The sequence below is a fragment of the Oryx dammah genome, unplaced genomic scaffold, assembly GCF_014754425.2.
Source record: "Oryx dammah isolate SB20612 unplaced genomic scaffold, SCBI_Odam_1.1 HiC_scaffold_1, whole genome shotgun sequence".
Lineage (NCBI taxonomy): Eukaryota > Metazoa > Chordata > Mammalia > Artiodactyla > Bovidae > Oryx > Oryx dammah.
The window spans coordinates 22,749,113-22,762,207 of NW_024070185.1; the positions used below are offsets into that span (position 1 = coordinate 22,749,113).

Sequence of the window (13,095 nt, forward strand, 5' to 3'; positions counted from 1 at the left end):
ATGTGAGAATTGGACTGTAAAAACAGCTGAGCACCGAATTATTGATGCTTTCAAATTGTAGTGCTGGAGAAGATTCTTGAGAGTCCCTTGGACTGCAAGGAGATCAAACCAGTCCATCCTAAAGGAAATCAGTCCTGAATATTCATTGGAAGAACTGATACTGAAGCTGAAGCTCCAATGCTTTGATCAATTGATGCAAAGAGCTGACTCATTACAAAACACCCTCACGCTGGGAAAGATTGAGGGCAAGAGGGAAAGGGGGTGACAGAAGATGAGATGGTTGGAAGGCATCGCTGACTCAATGGACATGAGTTTGAACAAACTCTGGGAGGTACTTAAGGACAGGGAAGCCTGGCATTGTGCATTCCATGGGGTCGCAAAAAGTTGGACCTGACTTAGTGACTGAAAAACAACAACGAAGTTCACAAAGTTATGTGATGTCTTGCTGCTTATGGCTAAGGCCTCCAAAAAATTCAGATCAACTTAGTTTAACATCATTCTATTTTGTTTTTTATATACATTATTTTTTATTTTTATTTAAATATATTTATTTTTACTTGAATGATAATTGCTTTACAATATTACATTGGTTTCTGCCATATATCAACATGAATCAGCCATAAGTATACATATATCCCCTCCCTCTGGAACCTTCATGCCCCCTCCCACCCCTCTAGGAACATCACTCTATTTTAGATAGAAAAAAAATAGATGTCTTTTTTTAAAATCATAAACTGCATGTATTTAATTTAAATCATACATATCTCATATATTTATTGTTCATCAACTTAGTTTAACATTATTCTCTTATAGATAGAAAAAATACATGTCTCTTTTAAAATCATAAACTGCAAGTATTATTGTTTGGTAATAGCAGAATTGAGAATTAAACCTAATTTTTATGAAAAAGAAAACTCTCTTACAAACAAGGCCCCCTCTTCCCAAATCTCATAATATGAAAAGAGAAAAAGAAAAATCTTTTCAAAATGAAAGAATCCTGTAATAATCTAGTTCCAAAGATTTGGCTTATATTTTTCTTTAACATTCAGCTATTCATTGAAACTTTAAAAAACATTAGAAATTCTCAGTTTGTATATCTTTTTTTCCATGTGGTATATATAAATTAAAATAGCAAGGAGCTTAAAGAAAAAGAGTTTTGGAGGCAACTAACAATTTAAATGACATGGGAAAAGTGAAAGGGAGACCTGAAAGTGGGAAATTCCTCTCAAATAGAAAGAAGGGAGGGCCATCCTGTTTAAGTAGCCCACACTCAAGGAGGAAGGACATTCACTCTGCAAACTCTTGAAGACTCAGCTTCAGCACCTTCTAGCAGAACAGGCAGCCCTGGGCCTGATTTCACCATGACCTACCGGTGCCTCCTCCAGATGGTTCTCCTGCTGTGTCTCTCCACCACAGCTCTTTCCAGGAGCTACAGCTTGCTTCGATACCAACAAAGGCGGAGCTCTGTGGTGTGTCAGAACCTCCTGTGGCAGTTACCTTCAACTCCTCAACACTGCCTCCAGTTCAGGATGGACTTCCAGATGCCTGAGGAGATGAAGCAAGCACAGCAGTTCCGGAAGGAAGACGCCGTATTGGTCATGTATGAGATGCTCCAGCAGATCTTCAACATTCTCACCAGAGACTTCTCCAGCACTGGCTGGTCTGAGACCATCATTGAGGACCTCCTTGTGGAACTCTATGGGCAGATGAATCGTCTGGAGCCAATCCTGAAGGAAATAATGCAGAAGCAAAACTCCACTATGGGAGACACGACCGTTCTTCACCTGCAGAAATATTACTTCAACCTGGTGCAGTACCTGAAGTCCAAGGAGTACAACAGGTGTGCCTGGACAGTCGTTCGAGTGCAAATCCTCAGGAACTTTTCTTTCCTGAGGAGACTAACAGGTCACCTCCGTGACTGAACATCTCCCCGCTGTGGCTCTGGGAAGGGACAATGTGACTTTGAGGTGAGACTCTTCAGCAGCAGAGGCTCTTGAAGTAACTGACCATGCAATGCACTGGATTTCAATGGACAGTTAAAGACTAACCTATTTTTAAATTGATTTATGCATTATTTATTTAAACTTTTATATGGGAAATAAATTATTTACGAAACAAAAGTCAACGTGGTAGTTTTAATGTCAACTTGATTTATGTGACAACACATTACTAAAATTGCAGAGCACGTGGGAGACATTCTTTATAGAATGAGCCTGCCGAGTTGTAGAGTTTCTGGCCCCTGCCCTCAATGGATTTAAAATGAAAGGAAGTCATGTGGAATATACAAGGTAAAAGATGATAAGGGAAGTGATTTTAGGAGAAGAACTGTGGCGTGAGCCTCTGCAGAATTAAAATGTAGACACAAGTAGATGACTGTGGCCTTCGAAGCAGGGCCGCCTACTGTTCTCCACTCTGCCCCAGGTTCTTCGGCCCTCAAGGTAGAATTTGCCTGGCTGTCAGGGTAACTGGAGGAATATTTCAGCTCTTGTGTTTGCCCTTAATTCATCTATTATCTGTGGGATGCCCTGCTTTCCTTTCCACATGCCCCATCCACCGGATTTTAAAATGTTTATGTCTCTCCCCACCCCCCAGCCATGCCCAACGCTGAGACGTTCCCTGGCACTTCTGTGATGCTTTTAAGTAGCAGTCCCTTTATCGTACTCTTCATGAAACAGCCAAAGTGTATGGTTGTCTTAGGAGAGCCGGGGTCTCTGTCTGCTTCCGGGGCATAGACGCCAGAGGGAAAAAAGACTCTGCTTGATACCCCTGCCATCTAACTTTTTTTCCTTATTTTTCCCCCCCAGAAAAGCAAGTCTGCTCCTGGTTCCCCCTTCCTTGTTCATACAGGACTATCCTATCTGCTTTTCCTGCTGCTTTGCATCTCTGAAGCCCACATACTCTCTAAAGCCAAATCCAAGACAGGTGTAACAGATGTAGTGGTTTCAGGCCAAAGGAAAAACCAGAAAGCAGGGAAGAAAAGGAAGTTCAGGTGGGAAGAGGGGGTACTCACTTATCCTAGGACTTCAGTTCAATTCAGTTCAGTTGCTCAGTCGTGTCCGACTCTTTGCGACCCCATGAATCGCAGCACGCCAGGCCTCCCTGTCCATCACCAACTCCTGGAGTTCACTCAAACTCACGTCCATCGAGTCTGTGATGCCATCCAGGCATCTCATCCTCGGTCGTCCCCTTCTCCTCCTGCCCCCAATCCCTCCCAGCATCAGAGTCTTTTCCAATGAGTCAGCTCTTTGCATGGGGTGGCCAAAGTACTGGAGCTTCAGCTTTAGCATCAAGAAATGGAGTAGCCATCATGGTCAACAAAAGAGTCCGAAATGCAGTACTTGGATGCAATCTCAAAAACGACAGAATGATCTCTGTTTGTCTCCAAGGCAAACCATTCAATATCACAGTTATCCAAGTCTATGCCCCAACCAGTAATGTTGAAGAAGCTGAAGTTGAACGGTTTTATGAAGACCTACAAGACCTTTTAGAACTAACACCCAAAAAAGAAGTCCTTTTCATTATAGGGGACTGGAATGCAAAAGTAGGAAGTCAAGAAACACCTGGAGTAACAGGCAAATTTGGCCTTGGAATGCAGAATGAAGCAGGGCAAAGACTAATAGAGGTTTGCCAAGAAACTGCACTGGACATAGCAAACACCCTCTTCCAACAACACAAGAGAAGACTCTACACATGGACATTACCAGATGGTCAACACCGAAATCAGATTGATTCTATTCTTTGCCGCCAAAGATGGAGAAGCTCTATACAGTCAACAAAAACAAGACCGGGAGCTGACTGTGGCTCAGATCATGAATTCCTTATTACCAAATTCAGACTCAAATTGAAGAAAGTAGGGAAAACCGCTAGACCATTCAGGTATGACCTAAATCAAATCCCTTATGATTATACAGTGGAAGTGAGAAATAGATTTAAGGGCCTAGATCTGATAGATAGAGTGCCTGATGAACTATGGAATGAGGTTCGTGACTTTGTACAGGAGACAGGGATCAAGACCATCCCCATGGAAAAGAAATGCAAAAAAGCAAAATGGCTGTCTGGGAGGCCTTACAAATAGCTGTGAAAAGAAGAGAGGTGAAAAGCAAAGGAGAAAAGGAAAGATATACGCATCTGAATGCAGAGTTCCAAAGAATAGCAAGAAGAGATAAGAAAGCCTTCTTCAACGATCAATGCAAAGAAATAGAGGAAAACAACAGATTGGGAAAGAGTAGAGATCCTAGGGCTTATGCTGGGAAAATACAGTTTCCCTAGGAGCTCATGGGGAGCCTGGCCAGCATGGATGGGACACTGTCTTTGTATTGAACCCTTCGAGAACCTGAATTGGTGACTGTTCCCGTCATTAGCTGCCTCCATCCATGCGTTGTGCTGAGCATTTTCTCCTGGAGCAAATGCCTAGGAGTCTGTCTTGCCTTTAAGGGATTCAGCTTTGAAAAGAAATGTTAGTCAAGTTACTGTGCAGACAATGAACTCGGAGCTCCCTCTTCTGACATAAGTTGGGTAAGACACCAGCTGTGGGACCGAGAAGCGTGTCTGTTGCTGGGGTTCTCCCAAGCCAGTCAAGGTCCCCGGAACACAATAAACTTTCCCGCCCCCTCCAGCTCCTCACAGTCTGCGACTCCACAGCCCAGCTCTGCCAAAAGCCCTTCTGTACCATGTTTCTTTTCTCCTAGGAGTTAAAAACAAGTCAGGACCTCGAAATGCCGTGTGATAGGGCTTTCTAGAGCAGTCACTGCTACTGCTACTGCTAAGTCACTTCAGTCGTGTCTGACTCTGTGCGACCCCATAGACGGCAGCCCACCAGGCTCCCCCATCCCTGGGATTCTCCAAGCAAGAACAGTCAAGAGGATGCCAAAGTTCGCCTGGGCCGAACGGCTAAACTGGCTGAGAAAGCCAGAGGCTTGGGTAGCCTTGGAAAGGTCTGCTCTGGGTGTGTGCAGGGGACCAGCTGATAGAGGAGAGGCTTCTTCTGCAGAATTAACTGTGCCACAGCTGAGCATGCTGATCCATCCAGAATATCAAGAGTATGTTCATGAGACTTCCCTGGTGCTCCAGTGGTTAACAATCTGCCTTCCAACCTACTGTATAGCACAATGAACTCTGCTCATGTTATGTGGTGGTCTGGATGGGAGGGGAGCTTGGGAGAAATGGATGCATATATATCTATGGCTGAGCCCCTTCGCTGTATACAGAAACTGTCACAACACTCTTAATTGGCTATACCCCAATACGAAATAAAAAGTTAAAAAAAATATAATCTGCCTTCCAGTGCAGGGGACAGACTTTCTATCCTGGGTTGGGAAACTAAGATCCAGCATGTTGTGGGACAGCTAAGCCTGTATGCTGCAGTTACTGAGCCCACGTGCTCTACAGCCTGTGCGCAGCAAGGAGAAAAGTCCTCTCCCCACAATGAAGAAACCATGTGCAGCAACAAAGACCCAGTGCAGCCAGAAGAAGGTTTTTTAAACAGTATCTCTATCATCATAGAGGATAAATGATAAATTAATATTAATTCTAATAAGAATGAGGGAGGCTAACCCCAAACTGCATCTGTATTTGCATATGCTAAACAGCTATGCCATATATAAGGCAGCATGTCTTCATAGACTGCTACATATGAGGAGGGAAGTAATTATTTTATTTTTCTGCATTTTATTATTTTTTTAATATAAATTTATTTTAATTGGAGGTTAATTACTTTACAATATTGTATTGGTTTTGCCATACATCAACATAAATCTGCCACGGGTATACACGTGTTCCCCATCCTGAACCCCCCTTCCTCCTCCCTCCCTGTACCACCCCTCTGGGTTGTCCCAGTGCACCAGCCCCAAGCATCTGTACCCTGCCTCGAACCTAGATTGGCGATTTGTTTCATATATGATATTATATATGTTTCAATGCCATTCTCCCAAATCATCCCACCCTCTCCCTCTCCCACAGAGTCCAAAAGACTGTTCTATACATCTGTGTCTCTTTTGCTGTCTCACATACAGGGTTATTGTTACCGTCTTTCTAAATTCCATATCTATGCGTTACTATACTGTATTGGTGTTTTTCTTTCTGGCTTACTTCACTCTGTATAACAGGCTCCAGTTTCATCCACCTCATTAGAACCGATTCAAATATATTCTTTTTAATGGCTGAGTAATACTCCATTGTGTATATGTTCCACAGCTTTCTTATCCATTCATCTGCTGATGGACATCTAGGTTGCTTCCATGTCCTGGCTATTATAAACAGTGCTGCGATGAACACTGGGGTACATGTGTCTCTTTCAATTCTGGTTTCCTTGGTGTGTATGCCCAGCAGTGGGATTGCTGGGTCATAAGGCAGTTCTATTTCCAGTTTTTTAAGGAATCTCCACACTGTTCTCCATAGTGGCTGTACTAGTTTGCATTCCCACCAACAGTGTAAGAGGGTTCCCTTTTCTCCACACCCTCTCCAGCATTTATTGCTTGTAATTATTTTAGTTGGCACCAGAAAACCTCACTAGGAAAGTGCTGGTTCTTGGGGAAAAATACCAAATGGGCCTCTTGTGAAACAAGGTGAGATCTTGAGGTTGTGCATATGGCAACACAAAAGACATTGCCACACCAATCGCATGTTTGGGGGCATCTGTTTTTGAGGAGGAAAGACAGAGAAGCACTTGGAGCTGAGATGCTCCCTGGAATAAGGCAGCAGTGAAAAATTTCTAGCGAGGGCAAATAACGTTGCCTCATAGGCAACCTGAAATCATGTGCGTTCATGGGATGAAATTGTCTCCTCCATCTTCTTCAAACCTTCAGTAGAGAAGGCTGCCCATACAAAGGCCGCACATGTTCAAGGGTGAAATCATATGGCAAGCAAGCAGAGGGTGTCTAGACGTCTGTACATGAACCAAATCAGTGGGGACAGAAGGCAGAGCCGCTTCCCACTCCCACTGCTCTACCTCCCAAGGAAATCATGCAGAAGACATGGATTAAGGGGTCAAGCAGTTAGGAGGCCCTGGCAAACATCTCAGTTAACATAAGAACTTAAACATTGCCTAACCAAACGGACATGTAGCTACGGGTGTAATATCAGTGTACGTTTGTATGGTAGTTTTTGCTCTTAACAAAGCTGGTATTTAGGAATTTTTGGTGTCGTTAGGCACTTTTAGGTCCCAGATGTATCTGATGCAGGGACTTGTTCATAAAGTGCTCTTAAGAAAATGAAAAGAGCATGCCATAATCTGGGAGACACTGTTTACAAATCACATATCTGATGAAGGACTTGTATCCAGAATGTATTAAAAATACTCTCACAACTCAACAAGAGAAAATAACCCAATAAAAAATGGGTGATATATTTGAATGAATGCTACACCAAAGAGATAAATGAATAACAAATAGGTCAAGGAAACATGAAATCCTGCTTCATGCTGTGTGTGTGTGTGATTTAGATCAGATAATGAGTGTGAAATGGTTTTTGATTACACAGGAACCCATTTGATTACATGAGGACCTACCATAGCCACCACCCTTCCTGCAGAATGTCCACTAGCCATCCTGATCCATTTCTACAAGTGACACACTTGAGGTCTGTCCAGCCATAGGCAAGGCCCTCACTGATATGGACTTCTGTTTTGACTGGTCTGAGACATAGACAGAGAGCCAGCAGCTGGTAGTGCAGCTGGAAGGTGAAGGGCACCCAGAATCAGGTCTTGCTAATTGCAAACATTTTCTCTAAATCTGTTGCACTGATGCTTATTGAGCTTGAAAAAGTAACAGTTTATGAATTTATCCTTTTTTCTTAACATAGATTGTTGCTTTATGAACCTCAGTTTAATTGTCTAAAATCTCTTAGACTAGTTAGTTTAAAACAATCAAACTCTGACATTGGACTAGAATTGCCAGCACAGAAATATACTCTCTTAATTTAGCAGGACCAAGTTCATCACTTACCTTGTTAACTGACTTGATGGATAATACCCCAGAAATTTGTTCCCATCAAACAATTATTAGTAAATCTTCAGTTGGCATTCTGTTTCAAAATTTCTGCTTTGGTTTATAATTCCCTGTGTAGCATGTTCTTAGGAAACTCAAACTTCATTAGGAATAAGAAAAAATGGAGCTCCCTTCAAAAGTTTCCTTCCTTCTTAAGGAAATGAAAAGATCTATGACAGACTGGGAGACATATTTTTAAGACACATACATGGTAAAGGATTTTTCAATGGATAAAGAACTCTGAAATCTCAGAAACAGTAAAACAACCCAATAAAAGATGGACAAAGACTTGAAAACATGTCACCAAAGAAGATACTGGGTTGGCCAAAATGTTGACGGTGAAAAAGGCTGAGCGCCGAAGAATTGATGCTCTTGAACTGTGGTGTTGGAGAAGACTCTTGAGAGTCCCTTGGACTGCAAGGAGATCCAACCAGTCCATTCTGAAGGAGATCAGCCCTGGGATTTCTTTGGAAGGAGTGATGCTAAAGCTGAAACTCCAGTACTTTGGCCACCTCATGCGAAGAGTTGACTCATTGGAAAAGACTCTGGTGCTGGGAGGGATTGGGGACAGGAGGAGAAGGGGACAACAGAGGATGAGATGGCTGGATGGCATCACTGACTCGATGGACGTGAGTCTGAGTGAACTCCGGGAGTTGGTGATGGACAGGGAGGCCTGGCGTGCTGCGATTCATGGGGTCGCAAAGAGTCAGACACGACTGAGAGACTGAACTGAACTGAACTGATAACATCTTATGGAAAGACCCGAATGGACTTTTGGGTCAACCCAATAAGGTGGCTAATAGGACAGAAAAAGATGATCGATCAACTTCATTAGTCATTAAGGAAATGCAAATTAAACCCGCAATGAGACATCACTGCACACTTATCAGAAGGCTAAAGTTAAAGACTGACTTCATCAATCATTGGCAAGGATATAGAACGACTGGAACTCTCATTGCACTGCTGGTAGAAGTAAACCATGGTAGAATCACTTTGGAAAACTATTCTATAGTTTCTTAAAAAGGTAAATACACACCTACTATATGACCCAGCTTTTCCACTCAATTATTTATCAAAGAGAAAGGAAAGCATCTTTCTATACATATACTTGTATATGAATGTTTGTAGGAACTTCACTTCTAATATCCCCAAATTAGAAACAACTCAAATGCCCATCACAAATGAATGATTAAAGAAATGATGGGATCCAGATAATACTCAGCAATAAAAAGGGATGTATCTTCGATACACACAATAGCATGGATAAATCTCAAAATTACGCTGAATACAAGACAGACAAAGAATACATTCTGTATTGTCCCATTCATACAAAGGAATAGAAAGGTAAGCTATAATGACAAAAAGCAGATCAATGGTTACCTGAGGATGGGTGTGGTGGGACTAAGGAACCAGATGGAGGTAGGAATTACAAACAGACATGAGGAAACTTTTGGAAGGATATGAATATGTTCTCTGTGTTGGTGTCCATGATTTCGGGAGTGTACATGTGCATCAAAACCAAATGTTCGCTTTAAATATGCAGTTTATTGGATATCAATTATGCTTCATTAAAGTTCTTAAAAACAGATAAGAAGGAAGAAATATAAAATGAAGCCGCAGTATCTTGTGTCCCTTTTTCAGAATCAGCATACATTGTTTGATGGCCTAGTATCTCTTAATAAGATTCCAAGATAAGATTAAATCAATAGGCCCTTGTGATGTGTGTTTAATCACTAAGTCATATCCAACTCCTTTGTGACCCTATGGACTGTAGCCTGCCAGGCTCGTCTGTCCATGGGATTTCCTAGGCAAGAATACTGGAGTGGGTTACCATTTCCTTCGCCAAGGGATCTTCCCAACCCAGGGGTCAAAAACATGTCTCCTGCATTGGCAGGCGGATTCTTTATCGCTGAGCCTCCAGAGAAGCCCCAATAGGCCCTTACAGTCTAAGTTCAACACTGTCAGCAGTTAGATTGTAAGAGGTTTTTATGTCACATTGCAATAGTCTCTCATATTTTAAAAGGTTGCCCAAGAAGTTGATCCTCTCCTACTAAAACTCTGGAAAAAAGCCCAGAGCACTTTCTATGTTACACACCTGCACCAACTGCATTTCAAGTTGCAGAAAACAAAGAACAAACTATTTTTTTCTTTTATTGTGGTAAAATATACACAATATAAAATCTACCATTTTAAGCATTTCTAAGTGTGCAGTTTTATAGCACTAAATCCGTTTCCACTGTTATGTAATCATCACCACACAACTTCAGAGTTTTTTTTCTCTTTCCCAGCTGAGACTCTATACCCATGAAACACTAGTTCTCTATTTCCCCTCCTCCCAACCATGGCAATCACCATTTTATTTTCTATCTCTATGAATTCAAATGGGGCTTCCCAGGCAGCTAGGTGGTAAGCAATCCACCTGCAATGCAGGAGACGTGATTCAATCTCTGGGTTGGGAAGATCCCCTGGAGAAGAAAATGGCAACCCACTCCAGTATTCTTGCCTGGGAAATCCCTTGGATAGAGGAGCCCGACAGGTTACATTCCAAGGGATTGAAAAAGAACTGGACATGACTTAACAACTAAATAACAACAATGAATTTGAACCCTCTAGCTACCCCATATAAGTGGACTTGTAGTCTTTATTTCATTTGTGACTGACTTATTTCACTTATAATGTCTTCAAGTTTCAGCTATGTTGTAACATGTATCAAAATTTCCTTCATTTTAATGGATGAACAATATTCCATTGTAAGTATATATCCCATTTTGTTTATTCATTCCTTCACTGATGGACATTTGAGTTGCTTCCAACTTTTGGTTATTTTGATTAACGCTGCTATAAATGTGAGTGTGAAAATATCTATTTCAGCCCCAGGCATTTGTATTTTTTCTAAATCTTTGAGTATGATAACCTGAATTTATTGCATTAGTGATCTTTTAGACCTCAATAGCTAAGTGGCTGGGGGTAATTTACATAAAGACACAAGCTTAACCAGAAGTGGAATTGCTAGATTCCACTATGGTAATTCCATATTTAATTTTTGAGGAATCATCAAGGTAACTATATTTATGTCTTTATAATGTGAATATCTGCTATAATAGCATAACACAAACACAACAATAACAACTACACTTCTTAAGGACATTTGTTCTTCAAGGGACTCTGCTAAATGTGTTATATAAATGTATACCATCTTATTTAATGCTTCTGAAAACCATAGAGGAAAGTATTACTGTCTTCTTTCTACATATAAGAAAACCAAAACTCAGTAAGATTAAGTAACTTACCCAAGTCTACAGCTGGTAAGAAGAAAGATATATTTGGAACCAGAAACCATGTTTTCAACACCCTGTAATAATCTGTGTGTGTGCGCGCACGCTCAGTCATGTCCAATTCTTTGCAACCCTATGGACTGTAGCCCACCAGTCTCCTTTGTCCATGGGATTTCCCAGGCAAGAATACTGGAGTGGGCTGCCACTTCCTCCTTCAGGAGATCTTCCCAACCCAGGAATCAAACCTGTGTCTTCTGCATTGGCAGGTAGATTCTTTTACCACTGATCACCTGGGAGCTGTCAAACTGGTCAAACTGTTAACCTTTATGCAACATCATAGCACTGATCTTGTGGTTTAAAGAGAGCACAAGGAGTTCTGTGGTCCAGGGGCTCCAGCTCCTGGCTTTGCCCCAAGGGCTTATCAGGGCCTTCTGCAGAAGGCCTGCTCCTTGCTCTCAAGAAGTTTGTCTCCCTTCCAGCCCCACCCATTCAGAAAAGGACTTTCACTCCCTTGCTCTATGGAGATTAGCAGGAAATTCCCATCTGCTCTTTACCAGCTTCTACAGAGAACATTTTCTCTTCAGGTATTTGGAGGCAGCTGTCTGAAGGGTGAGTCACAGTTTTCCTTGGTAAGGCTGCATTTCCTTCTCTTGACCACTATGGTTTAATCCTTGTTGTAGCAAGAAGGCTCTGCGTGCAGTTTCCTTTTCAAGTCTCATACCAGTGGCTTTCGTTATCTCATAGGCATGTGTAAGAAAAATGGTCCCCGCCCTATTTTTTAATGGAAATACACAACAAAGTTTCTCTTTCCTTTTACCTTTTAACTTGGCTCCTTCTCCTTCCTTTTTTTTAAGGAAAACCCAGAGGTAAAACAAATAGTTTTCAAAGCAGAAAATGATTTATTAATCCAGAAAAGAATGAAGTGGCAATCTGTAAATTTAAAAATCCAAATATTCAAAAAAAAAGCTTATTTTAGTGAAAAAAGCACAGGTTTTATAGACTTGAGAGCTAATGAGGGTTCTGATATTTTCTAGCTGTATCATCTTGGGCAAGTTATGCAAATGGGGGATAGTCATATCTCAAACTTTTGAGGAATAAATGTCCAGGATGTATGATTTGGTTTAGCACCTGGCCTCGCCTATGGAAGGTGCCCAGTGTTTAACTTAATTACACATGAATAAAAATGGTAGAAATTTCCCTTTTGTAAAAGATTTTTTGGATGTGTGTCAATTTTAAAGTCTTTGCTGAATTTGCTACAATACTGCTTCTGCTTTATGTATTGGCTTTTTGGCTGTGAGGCATATGGGCTCAGCCCCTGGCTGGGGATCTTAGCTCCCCAACCAGGGATTGAGCCTGCACTCTCTGCTTAGAAGGTGAAGTCTTAACCTCTGGACTGCCAGGGAAGTCCCCCAGACTGTAGAAATTACTCATGTAAAATTCAGTGAGCTTAAGGAGCAGCCTTCCCCAAATCTCACACAAAAGGCAAGTCCTTTGGGATAATAAAGGAATGTCATTTTTACCAAAGTCATATGTACAGATATTGGAAAAGAACATTCAGCATCTCTGATTACAAAGTATAAATAAGACGCTCCTAAAATTCCAACTTTCAACGTTCTGTAAGTGGCCTCTGCAAAGAGGTCTTAAGAAATAAGACCAATTGTTTTACAAATTTTTGAAATGTCAAGGAAAGAGATGGGTAGAAGACTGTAGGAAAGGGTGAATAGGAAGAAGAGCCAGCCTTTGTCAGTCTCCTGCGATGGCCTGAACTGTGCTCAGCTGTTACACTGGACATCTGCTATGGCCCACCTGGCATCTAGGACCACCACTGACAGCTGTGG

At 41.7% G+C, this 13,095-nt stretch overlaps 1 protein-coding gene across 1 annotated transcript; it reads left to right on the forward strand.

Annotated features, from left to right (window-relative positions):
• The first annotated feature begins 508 nt into the window (after positions 1-508).
• Positions 509-2,282, forward strand: LOC120862257 (interferon beta-2-like). Its single transcript, XM_040238371.1, has one exon. It carries the CDS (start codon positions 1,362-1,364, stop codon positions 1,920-1,922), a length of 561 nt encoding a protein of 186 aa, XP_040094305.1. The 5' UTR covers positions 509-1,361; the 3' UTR covers positions 1,923-2,282.
• Positions 2,283-13,095: the final 10,813 nt, after the last annotated feature.

Excerpts from the sequence above, each read along its gene's own strand:
- LOC120862257 (XM_040238371.1), top strand. The coding sequence starts at position 1,362 with ATGACCTACCGGTGCCTCCTCCAGATGGTTCTCCTGCTGTGTCTCTCC.